At 36.7% G+C, this 22,989-nt stretch overlaps 1 protein-coding gene across 1 annotated transcript in view; it reads left to right on the top strand.

The window, feature by feature from the left end:
- The first annotated feature begins 3,365 nt into the window (after positions 1-3,365).
- Positions 3,366-22,989, top strand: part of LOC150105251 (ciliogenesis-associated TTC17-interacting protein-like) — a 46,253-nt gene continuing 26,629 nt past the window's right edge. Inside the window, exons 1-3 of the mRNA XM_090393919.1 lie at positions 3,366-3,437; positions 14,125-14,190; positions 16,320-16,576. Coding sequence (XP_090250045.1) covers positions 16,514-16,576 — 63 coding nt within the window. The 5' untranslated portion in view covers positions 3,366-3,437; positions 14,125-14,190; positions 16,320-16,513. The remainder of the gene's footprint in view (positions 3,438-14,124; positions 14,191-16,319; positions 16,577-22,989) is intronic.

Below are 22,989 nucleotides of genomic sequence, written 5' to 3'. Positions count from 1 at the left end.
GCAAAGAGCATTAGTTCGTCAGCATAAGACACGTTAATTTCTATACAGTTATTAACACTTTACACACTCCCCAAATTTTGGCATTGCAGGATATGCTGTAGTGTATCCCAGAGGGGGAGTCGATTGAATAACTTGTCAAAGTGTGCGCAGTGTTCACTGTTGAGTTCAAAATGCTACATTTTAAAAGAAGCCCAGGGGGGGGGGGGAAGGCACAAGAGCGCAGATATTGGTTTTATTATTTATGATAACGCTTTTCATAGCGCAGTTAAAAGGCCAACGCAATATTGCCTTTTGGATGGGGGTTCGAATCGACGTGAGGCGAGAAATATTGCCGAAGACTTTTTCTGCTGGAACTGACTTAGCCAATTATCATACCGAGGAAACGAACGTGATTTGCCACCATGAAACCGATACGCAGGTTTTTCATCCTGCAAATCATTTATACGGAATTTCTCTGATTAGCACCAAGTGGCAGAGATAAAATTGAATGGATGGAGTGGACAACTTCTGTGAAACTTGAAATTCTCAGGAGGCGCCGAGCCATAATAATATCGGGCCAGGAACGCACTGATGTTTGCAGTCAGGAGTGACGTGTTATCGCACGAGTTAATTTTTATAGGATTTGGTGACCGTGCCGAATAAACTGCGTTAAGCTAAATGTGCAGTAACAGTGGAAGGTAGGGATCGAATATAAATTGTCATTAACTCGGTGCTAATTAGTATTTGTCGTTACGACTACTTCCGCCGTTTCCTTTTCTGTAGTTTCTTGCGCTACATTCGCTTTATTCTCAGTGATTTTATTATTTGGATCCATAACTGCAGTTCCCCACCCTTTCAGTGCATCGTGTTCCAGCGTGCCAGTGGAGTGCGCATCTGTCAAATGAGCGCTTCGATAAACAAGTGCATAACTGTCAGGGCAGGTGATAAGGCCGCTGCTCGTAACTCCAGCGTATGTGTCGTCGTTCTCAATTCTTAGCCGCTTGGTATCGATTCATGAAAGAAGATATTTCCAGAGTGCTCAGGCGAAAGGATGTGAGTTATTTTTTATTCTCTAAATTATCGTATCGCTAATTACACTTTTAATGAGAAGAAAGTGAAAATGATTACGGACTTTGAAGTCGGCATAAGCACATGCATGGGAGCGCCTCAAAGTAAATCCCGAAGTCCTGACAAGGGGCATCGTAATCGATGAGAATGAAGGCATTTTTCTGCTTTGTGTTGATATTTATTCACATGTGTTTTAATAATTTTTCTGTACAAATTATTTTATTTTCTACTTCTCAAGTTGGCATGCTAACTTAAAATTCCATCTTTTATATTGTATTATTACATTGCTTTCAACCTCTCGTGTTCACGTTCATTCATTCAGCACATAAAAGATCAGTTCAGCACAGTTATTACCCCCCCCCTCTTTCTCTCTCTCACTACATTGGACCCTGGTCACTGTCTGTCAATGTAACGGGTACCAAATTGCAAAACGCAGTTTTATTTAATAAGCATTCTGGATAGATAACGCAGGAATTTTTTTGGCATATGGACGAGCGTAATCAAGTCGTGCCCTCCCTCTTTTTTTTTTTTTTTCATAAACCAGCGTGCTGTCATCGTCTGTCTTCCCCGCTCTGAAGAGAGATTGAAAGAGAAAAGTGAAATTGTAAAACTGGATAAACATGAATTAATACAAAGTGAGTTACCTTTTAGAATAAGCACCAAATGCTGCTGTTATTTCGTACCTTTCTTTCTTTTTTTTTCGTGGGATTTTTTTTTTTATATATCACTGACGTTTTATGTAGTGTCGTACCATTTGTAACTGAACGAACAGCCAGCTGACGATTCATAACTGATATTTATTAATTACTGCCGCATCCATTTAGATGTCGATATTTGTTTCAGACATTTGCCAATGTATTTCTTGAGTGATTTGCTGCTAACAATTCACCTCTTTTTACTTGGTATTACTAGTTCTGTTCCCAAAGCAATGTTAAAAGAAGCACTGGAGAATTCAGAAGGAATAAAGACTGGAGGCAGACAGATATTTGCAATACGATATGCATATGACAAGGCATTATTACCAAATACTGAAACAGGACTACATCTGTTAAACAGATTACTGGAGTCCTGTATCAATTATGAAATGAAAATTAACATAAGAAAAAGAAAGGTAATGAAAGTAGTAAGGAAAGAGGCAAATATGGATATCAGAATAAATGGGGGAAAATTAAATCAAGTAAAGACATTTAAATATCTAGGGAGTGTGATTAGCAGTGATGGAAGACGTAAAAGTGACATAAAAGCAAGAATAGCGATGAGAAGAGATGCCTTTAACAGAAAATGGAATTTTTATTCAGGAGTAAAATGGACAGAAATCTAAAGAAAAGATTAATAAACTGTTGTGTGGAGTGTTGCCCTCTATGCAGCTGAAACTTGGACATTGAAGAAAGAAGAAATTAAGATTTTGGAAAGCTTTGAGATGTGGATTTGGAGAAGGATGGAAAAAATCAATTGGACAGATAAAATAACTAATGAAGTCTTTAAAAGAGTAGAAAAAGAAAGAAGTCTGTTAAAGAGGATAAAAAGAAGAAAGGGAAACTGAATCAGACATATTCTGAGGGGGAATGGAATCATCAGAGATCCCATCGAAGGAAAAATAGACAGAAAAAGACCCAGAGGAAGAGTAAGGAAAACAGTGCTAGATGACATGCCGAATGGAGACAGGTACACAACCTTGAAAGAGAAGGCTCAGAACAGAAGAGAGTGGAAGGAAAGTTTTTGCTACTAAAAGAAGAACCAGCTCAATTGCAGAATACTTAAGACTAGTTCTGTGTACCACTTAAGGTACATTGGTATCATGTGTGGAGGAGTCGCATAAAAACATGACTTCGCGTTTGGACTAGAGGTTGGAAGCAGTTAAAATTTGATTGTGGAGATGGGTGTGGAACTGCGCAACTCCTACCACGCAGTTGAAGACTAGAACGAAAGTCAGTTCAAAAAACTGATTATGGAACAGCTTGAAGCCTAAGTTTAAGATGAAAAAGATTTGCATCTCAGGGACAGAAATGTTCATTCCAATCCAATATTTATTTGTCGGAAAAATGTTTGTTCTGAAAAGTATCATTTATGAAAAGTGGTCACGATGAAAAACTGACCCCTCAGGACAAATCCGTGTTCGAATGACAACATTTAGCAAAGATTCTCCAAAGAAAATTCGGCACAGGAGAGAGGCGGAACATCAGACATTATCTTTCTGTGAGGTACTTGCTATAATTTAGAAAATAATGCATTAAATCATTAAAATAATGATTTTAATTATCTCACTGATAGCGTTTTATCGTTCAGCATCTAATTTCAAATGTTTTTATTTAGACTTCTTCTTCGTGTGGTCAGCAACAAGTCCTCTATTGTACTGAAAGTGCGCGAGTTGAATTTTACGTTCCATTCAAGTAAGTTTAAAGCCATGCCGGTGATTTATAAATGAAAGTAGCTTTTACTAATATAGTTTTATTTTGTTGTCTTTATTTTATTTTAAAATCTTTTGCTCGTACTTATTCGACATAAGCAAAATTACACCTTGCTCTCATGGAACTCTGCTTCCGTTTCAATTCTACAAAGCTGAAGGCAAGTTTCATGACGATAGATACCAACATTACACTTATGTAGATCAGTGTCCTGTCCTTATATTGACAAAAATGTGAAAACGAGAGGTTTTTTTTAAATTTTATTTTTATAATGGCATCGTTCATTTAGTACAAATAATAGTTTAGATGAATTGAGCCTTAAGGTCTATTTAGAAAGAAGTAGATGTACAGAGAGAACTGTCACAAATAGCTAACACTCTATCTCTGAATGAATACCCTTCTAACATTTTAAACAAATTGCTATTTAAAGACAATCCCCAACAACGTGGAACGGAGTCCCAATATGTGTCCACGGCTGTCATTCCATGTATTAATTCAGTTTCCACAAAATTGGCAAGAATGTTAAAAGCTCATAACATCAGAGTGGTACCAAAGAAGAGGTACCTTTCTTCAAATTTCCTGGAGTATATGAAATCCCATGCACGTGTGGCCTTTCTTACATTGGTCAGACTTCTAGAAGTTTTGAAATAAGACAGAAGGAACATGTGGGGGATGTCAATCACAATAAAATCATCGCATCTGGTTTAGCTCGTCATTTCTGAACATCAAATCACGTTATAGATTGGAAAAACAGTTCTATGCCTTACATCGAGAATGACTACAGACACAGAACTTGCAAAGCAGCAGTGGTGCTACGTAGGCAATAATTTAAATAGAAATCAAGGTGCTATTCTTAAAGACATATGGAAATATCTCATCAATTCTCTCAGCTCAACAGAACTACAATATGCGAAAAATTACACACCACGTGGTCATGTACCGGATTCTGACTGAAGCATTCGAACACATGCACGCCATCAAACACGAATGATCAAATGTAACGGCCTAACAGTTGTTAAGTGTATTATTTAAATTAAGGGGATATTAAATCCCACATTGTTTTAAAACTGAATAAGAAACTCAAAGATCGGAATCAAAGAGTTTCATGCCGAATATAGTAACTATAAAAGTATCGGCGACTACTAGCGTAAGCTAAAGCACGTAGTTCAAGTACGTAGTACAAACTAAGGCAACTCGTAGCAAAGGTGGGTAAAGATCTGATCGCTATTCTTAGTATTTCCCATAATGTAAAACACATCTCCTAGGAGATATGTGATGTTATACATTATGGTGGGAGGTCACTACCCAGACCGGTTTCGATCTAAGGGTATTCTCTCTATATATCTCCTAGGAGATGTGTTTTACATTATGGGAAATACTAAGAATAGCGATCAGAGCTTCACCCACCTTTGCTACGAGTTGCCTTAGTTTGGACTACGTGCTTTAGCTTACGCTAGTAGTCGCTGATACTTTTATAGTTACTATATGCGGCGTGAAACTCTTTGATTCCGATCATTGAGTTTCTTATTTGGTTTTAAAACAGTGTGGGATTTAATATCCCCTTAATTTAAATAATGTTTACATCGCTGAAATGAAGCCTATTAGCTCTTTATTATAAATATCTAAAGTGTATGTTTTCATGTAACTTGATGTATTTGTTTTTACGCCAGTACAGCCTTGAAAATGCTACACAGTGGCTAGTGAAACGTGCTGGCTTTTTGTATTTTTAATCATTAAATCTTATGGTCTTTTAACAATAAAAGTTCTTAGTTTTAATACATTAGACCAAATATGAACAATTTAGTGTAGATGAATATTAAGTAATAAAAATTAAGTTATAGGAAAACACATCATCATACTTTTCATGTATTTAGGCCTTCAGTAACCTCTTCCTTCCTTTTGAAGTCATCGTCGAATCTCTTTAGAGGACGTCCTAGTTTTCTTTTTTTTAATGGTTTGTAATCCGAAGCTTGTTTTGGTAATCTTTCTGTTTTCATTCTTTCAACGTGTTCCATCCATTTATGTTTATCTTTTTTTAATTTTTTTCTATTACTGATTCCCGGTTTAATTCTTTCATAATTTCTTTTGTGATCAAATAGGGTATGCTTCGCAGATTTTCTCAACCTTCATTTCAGCTGTTATTAATCTTTTGTCTTTTTTGTTTCATTGTTCAGATTTCGTTTCCATACATTTACTGTAGGGCTAATGTGTTGTATACTTTTAGCCTGGTGTGTTTTTGAACTAGGTTTGGTTTAAATATAGAGTTAATAACACCTGTTGTTATTTTTAAATATTTCAGTTGTTTAGGTTTATATAATTTTCATATGTAATCATACATCCTAGGTAGTTAACTAGATTTTAAAACGGGTGAATTTATTTATCTATTACTATTTTAGTTCTTATTGGAAAAGACTTGAGCCATCTGATTTAATAGCCTTCTTATGGGGTCTTAAAACCCCATTATTAACACCACTGGTTTATAATTTCTGTTCATTTGTTATTAGAACAAGTGTGCAGCTAACATTGTCAAAAATGCTGAAACAACCACTAAAATAAGAAATTTTTTTTTTTTTTTTTAAGCTACGAATCCCATGCTTATAAGCTATTTACAATTCGGGTTATTAGCAAACAACGCTTTTTGGTGCGTCATTTATTTGGGGATATCCCTCTGTCACAAAATATCACCGCTTCATACCACTCATCTACATTGAATCGCAAATTAGAAGAGATTCTTTTCATCCCCTCCTCGCAAACACCGACCTTCTCCTCTAAAGTCGGTGTCTGGGAGTCATCTTTGAACCATTCCTGCATAGCTTCTGATTCCATAAGAGTGTGAGCATGGGATACACTAGGCAGGATTTCTGTGGTATCTAGTTTAACATCGCTGAGAAAATATCTGCATCTCATGATGCTGGAGTTTCTTGCAAAACTGTTTGCCATGACATTGTTGGTAGAACCACTTTCGGTCCTTCAAACCAACCCCCCCCCCTCCCGATCATAACTCATATGGGATTTTTGGGACATTCTTCTGCGACTGCTTCTACCTTCAGAATTGGACTTATGTGGACGAAAAGCGCAACATTCCAAACGATTTAACTTTTACTCCTTTCACTCTGTAGTTAACCATGGATTCGGGATGCAAGTGGCCAGCTAGGCATAGGATACATCGTTTTTCATGAAAAAAAGAAAAAAAGTCACATATATAGACGTGATTTTTTCCCCATTGATTTGAATGTAAAAACTATTACATGAACGTGTTATAACGAAGCATATCTAGATATGATTAAAAAAATTACATTATTTTTGATCTCATCTATTCATTGTGGGATCGACTATAATAGAGCTCAGTTTCGTATGTTGTGCTTAAGTGTGCTGTTAACAGCTGAGTGTGGTATTCACATGAGTAGGTCTGTCCTAGAGATCTGATACCCCTAATGTTAATGCTACTGTTGTATTAATCGATTAAGCATGCCTTCTGTAGATTTAGACTGAGTTCGCGACATCCGCTTATTTCATGTTTGGTATTTAAAGCAACTACATAAAAGTAAATAAAAACTGTAAAATTAATAAAAAAATAAAAAAATAAAAAAAAATCCGTAAGCTACTTATAGTGCGAATGTACTACATAAAAAAAAAAAAAAAACCGAACTCGCAGCGTCTTTCAGTTATTCACTGATGTTAAATAAATTAATCCTAAAAAATTCAGTGACTGACTACTGCAACTAGTAGAAAGTGTTGTGTATTAATTAAGGAATATGTTTTAAAATATGGTTCGTTACATTCATCGGACAGCATGACAACATTAAGGAAGATTGGAGACGCGATTTATTTTTGTTCAAATGGCAACTAAAATGAACTTAAGGAAGAATTCGATGCGATTAAAGTTTTCTTGTTGGACAAAGAACTAACGAATGAACGTTATTCATTCATCTTTTATAACGATTTCTCAATTTGTAAAGTTTTTTTTTTTTTTAATAATAGCAAAAATGCTAGAAAAGGCGTTTCACTTTAGTCGGAAATGAGGTAAAATATTAAAAGAAATAAAGTTCGCAAAAACTCGCCTGAAATATGAGAGTGTTGAAATTATTCACTCCAATATTCTCGCAGAGACTTTGTCAAAAGAATTCTAATTAAGTTGGACTCGAATTCAGACCGTTTGAGTAATATCTCGCAACTCGCTTATTAATGATGCGAGTACCACGCCGCGTGAATACAACCAGTTGTTGCTAATGGGTTCCGCGAAAACATTCTCGAGATGACAACTGTCATTCACACGTCTCCAATTCAGTCACTGTCATTTGTTCCCTGAACTTCAACTCTGACTTTCCATCCACCACCGCTCTCAAATTTCTGCCCGTATCGACTTTCTGCAGCCCTGTTTCGTCAACATAGTGACTTTGCGTTTTGCCACGTCGAACTAGCAACTATTATTCTTTTGTCAGTCTGTTCAAATCGTCCTGAAGGATCTCGACATTATCTTTAACTAGTTCCCCCCCCCCCTGTTTTTGAGTAATTATAAGAAAAGAAACGGATTCCTCACGAGATTATTCTCTATATCATTAATGGACTGCTTAAATGGTAACGACTACAAGCCGAAATGCCAGTGGTCACCTTGGTACTCAGGGTACTCTTTCTGCCAGCCCTTCTCTTATCTATACTGGTGTCCTTTTGGACACCAGTATAGATAAGAGAGGGGGTATAGATACGGACGAACTACATTTCTGTCTGTGTGTGTGTGTGAATTTTATATAACTCATGACTATAGCCAAACGTGGACATCAATTTATTGCCAGCATACTAGTAAATTAGTTTGCACAAAAAATGACTTTTAAATTTCTACAAACTTAAATGGCAACACGTTTTTGGCAAAAGTTGGCAAATTTTCCTACGGATGTTGTTAAGGAATTAATATACAGTGCTTACAGAAAACTATATACGGAGAGACATTTCGGTATGGAACATGTCCACCCCAAACTGCAATGCAGCTCTCACGGCGTCATACCGTGCTTAACACCAATGATTCAGGAGTTCTTGAGGCAAACTGGCCCACTCCTCCTTCGGACCAAGGATAAGGCCTTGTTTGTTATCTGGAAGGGAATTTCGGGCGGTAATGCGTCTCCCTATTGCGTCCCAAACGTGTTCTATAGAGTTGAGATCCGGGAAGCGTGCTGGCCACTTGATTCGATTAATATTCTCAGTCGCCAGAAGTATCTTCACTGCTCGGGTGCGATGTGGTGTGGCATTGTTATCCATAAAAATGAATTCTTCGCCTACAGCACCATGGAACAATCGAACATGATGTTCAAGAACTTCATTGCAATATTGTTCACCAATCATAGTCCCTTTTTCTAGCACTTGTATCTTGGTGCGTCCATTAGACATATTGCCTCCCTACACAATGACCCCCAGCACCGCCGTATCTGTTCCTTTCGAAACATTCTCGCAATGGTAAGCAGTGCTACTTTCCCGGCAGATTAAGTGCCCTATAGAATCGCAGGAAAGACTCAAAAAAACACTCATCTGTGAACAGTACATTAGCTCACTGGCATCTTGTCCAATGTTTATGGATATAACACCACAACAAACGTGCTCTATGATGAGCTGTGGATAAAAGGACGTAGACTACAGTCCTTCTAGAATACTGGCATACTTGTCGCAGACGTCTTTCCCTAGTTTGTCGAGATGTTCGGATACCTGTGCCTGAATGGAACCGCACTGCATATACCTTATTTTACTTGCCAAAGAATGCTGCATTTATTATCCAGAGACGAGTTCTTTGCGCGGACCACCGCGGTGAAATATTACCACATTCGAAAGAATATTTTTCGCGAAAGTTCCACTAGTACAGGATGTTTGGAAGCAGCTTGCTTATCAATAAAGTACAACTTATGCTGTGCAAATGGTACATCAAAATTCTTTAGAACTCCTTAAATTTTACAGAAAGATAATGCATTGCTATGTGGTTTCCCTGCAGTCACTTGCTAAGAAAGAGACTCGGTCCCCACCATTCTCTGTAAGTGGGGAATGGTGAGGGACAAGTCTCTTTCCGATTCGCTCATACAATTGAAGGCTACGGCGCATTTAAATAACCTTTGGGTCTAAAAGAGTGACTTTTACCAAAGATTGAAAAATAATCTTGCTACACCCTTTGTCCAAAAAGGAACCGAACTTTTCGAAAATATAAGAAATTAGTGGCGCCACCTGATGTATCTTTTTGTTGTCGAAAGCGGCAACCTTCATTAGTGTTGTCACATGTGTATGACATTTGTTTCATTAGAAGCCGAGTTATGTTGCCAAGGGTGACAGTGTGTTTTAACGAACGGTCGAAAAATTAATTTCAAAAGTGAGCTGCGATTGACTTTTAGGTTAAACTGTGTAAAAGTTTACCGAAACGCATCAAATGCTTCAAAAAGCATACGGCGATGAATGCTTATCCCGTACTCAAGTTTACGAGTGGTTTAAGCGATTTCAAAATGGTCGTGAGACGCTTGAGGACGACGAAAAGCCGGGCCGTCCAAACACTGGACTGAGCGAAGTTAACACGCAAAAAGTGCGTGATTTCATCAAAGAAAACCCGAAATTTCGAGAGATTGATTGAAGATGAATTAGGGCTTCCAAAATCAACTGGGCGCAACATTTTGACCGAAAGTTTGGGCCTTCGTAAATTGAATTGTTCCCCACAAATTGACCAACGACCAAAAAATGTATCGAATTGAAAACTACAAGGAGCTAATTAAAACTGCTCGTAAGGACTCAAACTTCCTTGAAACGATCGTTACTGATGAACGTGGTGTTTGAACGTGGTGAGCCCGAAACAAAGCACTAGAAGGGAGACCACCAGAAAAAGGCATTCGAAAAAAAGTCGCTTGGAGAAGTCAAAAGTAAGGACAATGCTGATTTGTTTCTACGTTCCACAAAGAATTTGTTCCGCCTGGCCAAACGGTCAACGGTGAGTTTTATCTCGAAGTTTTGCAGCGATTGATAGCGAGAATTCGTCGCGTACGGCATGAATATCGTGACGACCGACCTTTCGTCAAAACACAGTCGCTCTTAGCATTATAATTCGGCTTCTAATGAAACAAATGTCATACACAGTTACCACAACACTAATGAAGGTTGCCGCTTTCGACAACAAAAAGGTAAAACAGGTGGCGCTACTAGTTTCTTCTATTTTCGAAAAGGTTCAGTTTCTTTTTGGACAGAAGGTGTATTATTGAGAATTTAAATACATATGATGCTATAGCAATCAAACCACCAATAAAAATGCGAGCCAAGTACTGAGAAATTTAGGTAACATTAATCTCCTAAAAGTTCAAACGTTAAAATAGTTTGCTCTTCTGTTGATTGATTTTACTCAAATATTTGACATATTATGCAAGGATCCCGGTCGCTCGGTCAAACAAGGTCCGCGTCCCAAATCGAGTAATCAGGGTTGGATCGAAAAATCAGTTAATGAAAACAAAGACAAAAAAAAAAAAAAACCTTAGGCCTGTAAAGGATGGATATCAGTTGGTACATGGAATGTCGGTACACACTGTGCAACTGGAAAATTACAGTTGCTTCAAGAAGAAATACAGATGTAATATATTGGGTATTTCAGAAATGAGATGGACATTGTCAAGGGAATCAAATGGTGGAAGAGTTCTCTGGTCAGGAAATGAAAGTAAGCATGAAGCAGGCATAGGTTTCTTGCTAAGTAATGAGGCCTGTCAAGCAATGATAGGATACAAACCAGTTAGTGAAAGAATAATGGTTGCAAGATTCAGTGCCCAACCATTTAATATCAACCATTCAAATATATGCGCCCACTGCAGAGAGTGCAGATGAAAACATTGAGAAATTTTACAGCAATCTACAACTAGAAATTGATGAGGTGCCGAAGCAGGATATACTCATCATTGGAGGAGACTGGAATGCAAAGATTGGCAAAAATAACACAGGATGGGAAAAGGTTATGGGAAAATTTGGATATGGAGAAAGAAATGAACGTGGAGAGATGCTTCTGGAATTTGCCACGGATAACAACCTGACGATTTGCAATACCAAATTCGAACAAAAAGATTGTCGTAAATGGACGTGGCGCTCCTTCGACGGCAAACACAGGAATATGATCGACCTGATATTAATAGACCAGAAATGGAGAACCTCAGTCCAACAGTGCAGATCATTCCAATGAGATGATATTGATTCGGACCACAGTTTAGTGATTGCGAATATAAAACTGAAACTGAAGTACAAAGGAAAGTTCCAAAAAACTAGAGACATCTCAAAACTAAATGGAGACAGGCTAAGAACAGCATATCAGAACATAGGGGAAGACCGCAAGTGGAAAACAAAATATAAATACAGAATGACTGACTATAGTACTAAAAAAAGCAGTAGAGGAAGTAATTCCTGAAAGAGATTACTTCCTCTAAAATTGGTACAAGAGAAAAGAGAACTGAAACTTAAAAGAGATGATTCAGAGGAAGCAGATGAGTTATACCATCAAAAATGCAATGAAGTACGGAAAGCAGCAAGATCTGATAAAGCTAAATGGTTGGAGGACCAGTGCAAAGACATTGAACAGTACTATGGAGAACACAAAACTAGAGAGGTCTACAAACGTATAAGAAATGTCAATAGGAAGTGGCAAACAAGATCAGTAGCAGTCAAAGATGAAAATGGTAAAGTATTGATGGACAAGATATTGCAGCAAACTATACAAAAATCAACTAAATGATATTGCAACAGAAGTAATCAAAGAACTAAAAGCAATCTCTCCACCACCAGAGATCTTTGAAAATGACATCTTGGAAGAGGAGGTGAATAAGGCTATAAAACCTCTCAAGAACAACAAGAGTCCTGGAAATAACGAAATAATAGGCGAGATGCTAAAATATGGAGGAGAATCAGTTGTAATAGAAATACATCACCTATGTAATGAAATATGGAGATCAGGATATACCCGCGAAGAGTGGAAAAAATCGGTCTTGGTTGTTCTTCATAAGAAAGGCAGTGCTTTAGAATGCACCAAATTACAGAACTATTGCATTAATGAGTCATCTTGGCAAAGTGCTGATGGAAATACCAACAGAACGCCTGAAGGGGCTTATGCAGGCACATCTTCCAGATGAGCAAGCCGGATTTCGACGAGATCGAAGTACAGTGCAACAAATACTCGCACTAAGACTAATAGCAGAGAAAGCTCGAAGAAAGAACAAAATGATATATATTGCTGTTTCGTGAACTTCCAAAAAGCATTTGATAATATTGACCAAAATATAACATGGGCTGTCTTGGAATCCTATGGTGTGGACAATAAATTGATTCGCCTGCTGAAAGATATAAACAGCCAAGCACAAGCAAAAATCAGGATAGCAGGTGAGACTGGTGATTGGTTTGTCACTAGTCAAGGCACAAGACAAGGGGACCCAATATCACCAATCATCTTCATCACACATCTGGGAACAACACTAGATAAGATTAAAGAAGAAGGTGGAGGCATTTCAATAAATGGCATGGAAATAAACTACTTCTGCTTTGCAGATGACATTGTCCTGATTGAAGAAGATGCAACAAGGCTGGAACAGACATTGCAAACACTATACACAGAAGGAAAATTATATGGACTAAATGTCAACTTAGAAAAAACTAAAACAATGATATTCGGACAACAGGAGTTACTGAACAGAGTTACGATAGACAGATTTCAACTGGAAAATGTGGAACACTTCACATATCTTGAATGACGCATGACTTGGACCCCAAAAAAGAGATAAAAATTAGAATAGAGCAACAACTATTTTAAAAGCCATGGACAAAATATGGAAGAGCCGAACTATAAAGATGCAAACTAAACTGCGCATTGTAGAAACCTGTATCTTCAGCACAATGCTCTATGGATGCGAGGCCTGGGTACTCCTGAGAGAATCTGAAAGGACGATATTGGCATTTGAGAGGAAGTGCTATAGAAAGATCTTGAGAATAAGCTGGATACAGAAAGTGAACAATGAGGAAATTTACAGAAGAATACAACCAAAAGAAAACCTGATCCAGAAAATAATCAAAAGGAAACTACATCTATTTGGCCATATATGTAGAATGAATGATGAGAGAAAACTCAAAACGTTGCTGTTTGGAATAATTGAAGGAAAGAACAAAAGAGGAATACCAAACAGGGAATGGGGCGATGACATCGTCAAATGGTGCGGAAACTCTGTACACAAACTGAGTCATCTTGCACAAAATAGAATGCAATGGAAGAATCATATCAAGATGGTATCAGACACCTACAGGTATTGGACCCATGGTTGTTGTTGATGATGATGCAAGGATTTCAAATTCATGTAGTAATTAATTCCACGAAATAATTATAACAGCTTGTTTAGTAGAAAGTTGATGAAACATGACACCAAGTTAGTCGAATCGATTTTTTTTTAAATCGATACGTTCTGTAATGGTTTTTCCCCCCATAAAGAACATCACAGTATTTCGAAGAGATTTGAGTTTTTGCCGTATAATGCAGCAAGCGATCATTTCAAGAGCAGAGTGTCCTTATAACAAAGGGCGTGATGATTTGAACGCCATTCCAGCTATACACACTCCTATGTGAATTTTGTTTCTGCTTTAGTCTATAGTTTAACATTTCAATAGCATTAAAATTACATAATTATTGTCTATTTTGTTACAGGAAATCCCATTGGGGATCCTTTCGTCCCTCTTCCTGGAAATTCCTCCTCCTTCCTTCATTCGATAAGTAAGTACGCATCAGTTTGTTGTATTCATTTATTTATTCCCATGTATTTTTCGCATAGCTGTAGAGGAGCCTATCAAAGATTAATTTATTTGAGGAAGAGCGTTTAACTATATTTTAAAAATATTTTATGTTTAGTTACTTTATACTGTTATATAATACATAAAGAAAAGTGTGCGTGCCTGTAAGAAAGTTTTAAAAAAGTATCAGGTTGGAGAGGTTTTCAAATGTAAACTGTCGACGCAAATATTATTGAACAAAAAATGAAAGAGTTGGAAGTTTCCGTGGCAAACTTCAGAGTTTGCCACGGAAAAACCCCGTAGCAAACTCTGAAGAAAACATCGATTCATTCACTTAGTGAATACAAAAAACTTCGCCACATCCCTAGGAAAGCATGTGGTGAAGTTCTCTGAAGAGAGAGAAAATATCAGAACTCCATGGTGCATGCACAAGTCAGAGGCAGTCGAGCAACAGAAGAAAGCGAATCGAAATTTCCTGGGAAAAAAAGTCGGCAAAATGTGCTCTGATGAAATGTAAGAGCTGAGCTGTTTGTTAAAAGTAGAACAAAAGTCTTTGGAAACACTCTTCTGTTTCGCGCATGCCCCACACCTTATCGTGCAGGCTTTGGAAAGCAGATCTGACGGAATAGGGTGGTTAATCTTTATTCCGCAGTTTCCTATGATTATTATATGCATTCTTCTGGCTGGTTTGCCAGTTGTGCAGGATTTCCTTCAAGCCCTGATAAAGATTCTTCGCGTTTTATACGGAATTAGAACCCAGGTATTTCCATCCAGACGGCATCGTCGAAACCAACTGAGCTCCGAAAGCTCCTATTTTTCACAATATAGATCATTAAATGAGGTGAGTTGTTGTTAGTATATTATATCAAATCATGTTTCCTTGAATGAGTTGAGTTCTCTACCGACTGTAGTTTTCTCCTCTTCTCTTTTGCCATTTCGCAGGCATTCGAGCATAATTCAAAGCGATGCTGATGAAAGATTGATATCTTTCTGCCTAAGTTTAACATGTAGCTGTTTTTTCCCCTGAATATATGACATAACAGCACCTATGGCTTAAATCATCGGCAATTATAATTTTTTACTTGAGCATTTATATTAGAATATAATCAACTCCAAACTATGCTTTTATTTATCGGAGCCATTTCATTTCAAATGGCAAGTTTCTCCATTTTATTCTTTCGTGTGTATTACTGTTTTAATAATTACTAATGCTTTTAATTTGCATTTTATGTTGGATTCTAAAATACATTTTTGCGTTTTTATGCTAGTGCACGATAGTATTCCATATTTGTTACGTAATTATGAGGGGTTTATAATATTATATGACATTTTAGCTGAGTGAAGAATGGAGGCTGAAAAAGTCTCTCTTAAAGGCTGATGGATTTCTCTAAAATTATTAATATCAGATCACCATAGCGAAAACATTCCTTACAGGAGTCCACACTCTTACGGAAAAAGATAATTGAACTGGGCCTTAAACCCTCTTTTTTTTTCTCTTGCACCCGCCACACTCAGGCAGTAAATTCTACTCGCCCACCACTGTCCATTCTGCTTATCAGAAGCTAACAAATGATCGGCGTGGGTTGTTGTAATGACTTTCCACCTTTTTGAGCTCATTTTAGAGAATAAATAGTACATCTTTTTCAGAGAGAGAGAGAGATACATCATGTGTCTTGTATGGAGAAGGAAGTTTATTTGTAGAGCATCCTACAAATTCGCATAGCGTACTGAACTTTCCCAGGAAGCGCGAAGTTCTAAATCTCCTTATCCGGTTAAAACCCATTCCTGCTCATCAAGTCATTACATAACACCATTTAACGTCCTGTTTTACATATTGAACGAACTGAAGAAGGGATGTAACTGCACCATAATTATTAATTTCAGACCATTCTTACACCGAAGTTCGTTGGTAGTATTATTTTACAGTAGAATCCATCCGCCCTTTTTTCGTTTAAAAGATCTGTTAGATCCTTCGTATATTCTGCATTCTTCGTTTAGATATTTGATAGAAAGTTAAGAAATGTTTACTACTACGAGCTCGATTTGAAGCTTACTTTCAGAATGGTGGTCTTTCAATCGCTCTAGTTATTGCAGTTTAAAATTTTATTCCAGGATTTGAAGATTTGAACAAGCTAATCTGGAACGACTCCCTAGAAGCCTTTCTGAATCATGGAGAGAAAGTAGGAGATTACAGTGCGATCTTTCAGGAGGTGTGCTATAACGGAACTCGGTGCTTACTTGCGCACATTCGCAGCTGCCTGGAATTCGAGACCAAAGATTTGACCAATATCAAATGCAATACTTTGATGACAACATACCTCACTTTGCGTCTGGAAACTCTTAAACATTTCTGTCAAGAATATATAGAGGTAATTAGCACAGTTAACTACCTTTTTAGAGTATTTTAATTTTGAATAAATTATTCGTTTTTGATATCTATAGCATTTCCAATGTCGAGTCCAGAAGTTACCATGCATTAATAGTAATGTAGTCGGTCGTCGAACCTCATAAAGGAGAGGATTCCCCCCCCCCCCACACACACACTTTTTTTTTTCAGATTTGGAAGATCGAGATTTATTGGTACTCTTTGCAGACATTTTTAAATTTTATTTTCAGAATTTTTATAGACTCCTCATCTGATCCAAATTCCTTTTAGATAAATAGGCTCTAGGCAGTAAACGTCGTAATTCTTTTTTTTTTAAAATAATAAATGCAAGAATTGGATAATTAAGATAGTGCTCTGCAAATGTACTGTCCAAATGACGCTTTGGACATCCCCGCAAAAGACTTTGTATATTATGTTGGGAAGAGATTTTTTTTGGAGAAGGTTAATATGAGAGGATGGTTTCTGGGAAGAAGTCCCAAATGCTGTTACAGCAGAAATCTTCAGTTGGTCACTAGTTGAGTTCCTTCGACTTCATGATAAAATCCTGACCATTCGTACTTCGTCCTCAACTACTAGCTATCATAATTACGTTAAGTTGTCGATTTAAGCAAATTGAGGAGGCGAAATCTCCATTTAGATTACTACTAGCAAGTAAACACGGACAATGAAAACAAACGACAGTCGATTTTCTGCAAGGAAATTACGTTTCCGAGTTAACATTTTGAAAATAGCCAAAATCGCTTGCTATTGTCCTGGAGTAACCTTATTATTTTCCTAAAAATCGCAGCATTAGTCTCGTTCAGTGGTTCATAACCTTTTTACTGGCCCGCACCCCAGTGAACTTCAATTTACATTCTCGCACCGCCATGAAAAACGTGTTTTTTATTTGTTTGAAAATAAAATTTATTGCAAAACAGTTTATTGAAAAATACATATGTATCAACATAAAATCAAAATAACATATCAATTTTTAGTGACTAATTTGTTGTTACTTTTTCGTAATGATATTTTGAAATCGAGGTTCCTTTTTCGAAAGGGCTACGCGCATATCATCACTTGCATTTAAGCGATTTCGGGTTTTTTGTTTTTTTATGTGCAAATGTGATGAAAATCCCATTTCGCGAAGATAGGTGGTAGCAAATGGTAGAAGTGTGTGTAATGCGGCCTTCGCCAGTTGGGAAAATGGTTCTGAGCACACCAGAATTGTTCTAAATCCAATTTTTCAAATTCCATTTCAATAAGATCGTCTTTTATTAAATTACCGTCGCTTATAGAATTAAGATCAAAAAGAAATGGATCCAGTATCCACCTCTGCTCTTTGCCAATATCTCCCGTGTAAAAATATCCATGAGAAGAATCGATCAATTGTTGCAAATTATTACAATTTTAGATAAAATTGTGATTTTTTTTTTCATTTTCCAGAACAATTTCATCAAACAAGGGAAAGTTTGCAAAATTACCATTTTCAACTCGACGTATCCAGATTTTTAGTTTTTCATAAAAGCAATAATTTTTCACTAGATGTTATTATGTTCTTACCATATCCTTGCATTGATATATTTAATTCATTTAGGTGAGCGAAAATATTTGATAAGCAGGCCAATCGAATTACTGACTCTTCTTTCAAAGTCTCGAACTAAATTACAATTCTGGTTAGTAAGAAAGTGAATAATCTCCTCGCGCATTTCAAAAACCCTGCTAGGCATACGTCCCTTGGAGAGCCATCTTATGTCAGTGTGATAAAGAAGCACCGATTTCTTCGCAAAAAGCACGAAAGATACGATGATTAAGCGCCCGTCCTCGAATATAATTTACTCTGTTTACCGCTGTAGCTAAATATTATTTTTTAAAGTTCTCTGGCCAAGTTTTTGATGCAAGTGCATGGCGGTGCAACATGCAATGCGTTATTGTGACCTGCGGTACTTCTTTTTTGATATAGGCAAAACAACCGGAATTATTGCCTAACATCGCGGGTTCACCATCAGTACATATTGTAATCACATCCGTTAGTATTTGATGTTTCAAGAAAGTTTTTAATGTGATTAAAAACATCAGTTCCAGTTGATTACAAAATAAAAATTCTTCCAAAATTCCCTTTTTCCTTTTATGTATCGCACAAATACTAATAACTCATTCACCGCAATTAACAACGTCAATTGGGTGAGTCAACTGACTCGCCCAATTGAATACACATTTTCAGAGGACTGGTTTTAATATCTTGTACTACTTGCAGTAAAATATCCTGACTGATGTCTTGAATGCGTGATCGGATCACATTTTGATAATGGAATCTGCTGAATTTTCTTATGTGCTTCAGAACCTAATACAATTTTCGCAATTTCCAGTGCACATGGTTTCACCGATTCTTCAGCTATTGTATGACGGATTTTTTTTTTTTTTTTTTTTTTTTCCCCTTTACGCACAGATATGCCACCTGATAAGCTTCTAGCAAAGGCTTCTGAACTATCGCAGAGTCAAATTTTGTAATGGTACCGCTGCTATCGAATGCCTTCTTAGACTTCATGTTAAGTGTATGCTTTACCACCATGCTGATTGTTGAAATGTTCTAACAACTTTGACGGTTTAAGATTGGAGTTGCAAAATATTTTGCAGCATAAAATGCATTGTGGTTTTCTCTGTTGCACAAGTAAATCCGTAAGCAGCATAATCATCTTTGCATTGGCGTCTTTTTGACATGGCAAGGATTACTACAAATAATAAATTAATATTTACATATTACTGTATTTAACTACGCAATTTGCCCATGGTTCCTTAAGAAAATTATAAAATAACGTGTAAACAAAAAATTAATTTTAGTTCTTACTAAACTTTTCAAAATTTGAAAGAAAACATTTAATCAATTGTTCTTTATTTACTGATTACTGCCGGTAAAACAAAAAATAGCGTTCATTTGTCACTTGATCTACTTTGTTGACGTTTGTACACAATGAAATGACGTTTCTCATGACAATGGCGAGTGTATGCGCAGCAAGTATCCGTGCGTTCGGCTTGGGCGCATGCGTGAGCCTTTGTGAGCGGCAGTACATTCGGGGATATTTTTTGAATATAGTGCTTTTTAATTTCTTAATGTAACAAATAAAAATATGTATAACTTATATTTAATGGTTCTTGGTGAAATTGAATAATTCTGCATGGGTTGAAAGATTATGTATCGTAAATATAATTTAGTTTGCATAACTTTTTTCCTCTCGTGAAAAAATTGCAAAATATTTAAAAATCACCGGTGTAATTAACTCTATATTTAAACCAAACCTAGTTCAAAAACAAACCAGGCTAAAAGTATACAATACATTAGCCCTATCGGTCTTAGTGTATGGAAGCGAAATCTGGACAATAAAACAAAAAAGACAAACAAAGATTAACAACAGCAGAAATGAAGTTCATGAGGAAAACTGCAATGTATACCCTATTTGATCACAAAAGAAACGAAGATATTATGAAAGAATTAAACCAAGAACCAGTAATAGAAAAAATTAAAAAATATAAACATAAATGGATGGAACACGTTCAAAGAATGAAAACAGAAAGATTACCAAAACAAGCCTTCAAGTACAAGCCATTAGGAAAAAGAAAACCAGGACGTCCTCTTAAACGATTCAACGATGACTTCTAAGACCGGAACAGGCCATGCTAGGCCTAAATCCTTGATACTCATGATGATGAAATAATTAGTCAATATATGCTGGAATGTTTTCCAGCTGGCACCCCTAGAAATGCTTTCTCGCACCCCTGGTTAAGAAACACCGGTCTAGTTGTTGCGAAAACTTTCTGCACTGTCTATAAATTGTTAAGTGTGTGCTGTATGGGGAAAAAAGAGGCAGTCATTGATTTCTTTTTATAGTCATCTTTCTACTTTTTAAAATATTTTTCACTTATTACACCAAATGATCATTATGGGCTTATCTGATCCTGAGGCTTCCTCTCTTTGAGGGGGTTGCAGCTGATTACTAGGGAGATAGTGACGTAAGGTGGTTTCCCGTTGCCTTCCTTGCCATTTTTTATTTTTATGACTGTAGCCTGTGCGTTCACGGGTACGGTTTGCCTGCTTGCGGGATGAAAAGATAAACTCTGGGCTGAAAAAACCCTGCTATCCGCGCTCAAGACTGGCTAACTTGGCTATGGCTGAGGAAGATCCTTAAGCTCCCCACGTCGTCGACGAGAATCGAACCTAGGACACTCCTTCCCCAGGCATATGGTTGCGAAGCGCAAAGCCACTCAGCTAACCACGCGGACCTTAATGGGCCTATATTTTTGTTTCTTTGTAGTTATAAAAACAACGTGTATTTTCACAGTTTTACAGCTTTTTGGTTGAAAGATGCGAGCCGAAGAGGTGTTTGAAGAGAGGAGTCGGATGGGAATAATTTTTTTTTTTTTCGTGGAATAAACACGGATTGGAATATACAATGCTAAAGTGCCATTTTTTTTTTATTTAATTATTTTTAAATTGGAATTAATGTTTCCCTTTGAAGGCTGTGTCCTATTTTATAGAATATATGCTGTGGAAGGATGATATTCAACAGGAATTATGCAGTATGAATTGGGATCGCTGTGATTCCTGTATATATAATAGTCGATGCCTCTTTATGATCCATCAGGAGTCACGGTGGTGATTCTTCATTAGGAATAATGATAATTCCATTCTGGATGATCTTTTCAGCGTTTTCTTTATGCAGAACTTCAAAAAAAAAAAAAAAAAATACTATTATGCCATGATGGGAAGCTTAACATGGAACAGCCAGTGGTTAGCTATCAGGGCTCGCGCGAGCCCTTTGTTAAATTTTTCTTAAATTTGCAAGCCCCTTGTTCTAATTGTTTACTTTTTTATTGAAATTTTTTTTTTTTTTCGACACATATTAAACGACAAACTCATACGGTAATCTAACAAAAATTAGTCTATTCGGCAGTGTATAGATTATTTGGAATTATTGTTTCAACTCTCTCCCTAGTATGATAGCTACCCCCCCCCCCCCGGCCGTATGGCAGAAGGGAATAGATAACGAATGCGCCCAAGTTTGGAAATAAAATAAGCGCATGCGCTATCTTTACCCTTCTCCCTTCTGGTAGCCAATCGTAAAACCAGTAGCCAATCAAATGTTTTATAAAAGATTATATTCCATTCTTATTATATTTTGATAGTTAAAAAATGTTTTTCTTATGTAAGATAAATGAACACAGTTGATTGTGTGCAAATATTTCATGTTTAGATAATGAAATATTTGGTTTAAAAATGATAGCCTTTAGAGGTTGATTGTCCTCTCATACTTTTTGATCGGAATTTGTACACAAGCTGTATTAATAAAAGTTTTGTGTGAAATAAGGATTTTTTTTTTTTTTTTTTTTTTTTTTCTCGTCGATGCGAACCCTTTGTTAAAATTTCCATAGCTCACCACTGGGAACAGCACATATTACATTAATCCCAATCTCTATTTTAATCAGTTATAGTTCGCCAGCCGTTTGTAGATCTCTCCTTAGCATTTTGCCAAGAATAGTCGATTCATGCTGAAGGGGAGAAATAAATGATGTACGAATTTGGTTGCCAACATGCGAAATCACGTGCTTTCTTGTCTGTCGACAACAAAAATCAAGCTAGTACTAGCTTGATTTTTGTTGTCGCTTTTTTGCATTATTTTTTTATTATTAATTTGTATGATGGATCCAGTACAGTCAACAAGTTCTGTTGTTAAACGTTTCAATAGCTCTTGCAAAAGAATATTGAATAATGTGCTGACATTCTGCGAAAAAGAATCGTCTCCTTGTTCCCCTTTCTCAAGGTCATAAAACGTGCACGTGCAATTGCGGGCGTATCGGGGTCGACTGTTAGAAGAATTCGTAGGGAATCAAAAGGCGAAGGTAAGCCAAAATTTAAATTTCTTAAAAAAAAAAAAAAAAAGCGCCAGAGAAAGAAAACCATCAAAACCGTAGCTTTGAATGATTTTGATGTAGATGTTATACGAAGAACTATTCACGAATTTTACGTGGTCGAGAAAAGAGTGCCAACTGTTCCGAAATTGATTCCTGTGCTTAAAGAAAAAATTAATTTTCCTTGGAAAAGAGAAACTTTAAGGAAAATACTTCATGAAATCGGATTTTGTTTTAAAAAGTCCCAGAATAAAAGGAAACTGATCATTGAGAGAAGTGACATTGTTTTATCTAGAACGCAGTATTTGAGAGCAATAAGACGTTTCAGGGAGAAGAAAAAACCAATTGTGTATCTAGATGAAACTTGGATTGATAGTAATTTAACTTATGGAAAATGTTGGCAGTCTAAAGAAGAATGTGGAGTGCTACAAACCGGAAATGCCTCGCGGCTCATAATAATTTTGTGTACGGGTGGAGAAATTGTTTTTTTACCAGATTCAAACTTACTATACAAAG

Source organism: Typopeltis vanoorti, chromosome 6 (genome assembly GCF_054136105.1).
Source record: "Typopeltis vanoorti isolate ZY-2024b chromosome 6, IOZ_Tvanoo_1.0, whole genome shotgun sequence".
In the NCBI taxonomy this organism is placed as follows: domain Eukaryota; kingdom Metazoa; phylum Arthropoda; class Arachnida; order Uropygi; family Thelyphonidae; genus Typopeltis; species Typopeltis vanoorti.
This window is presented reverse-complemented; position numbering and strand designations above follow the sequence as displayed.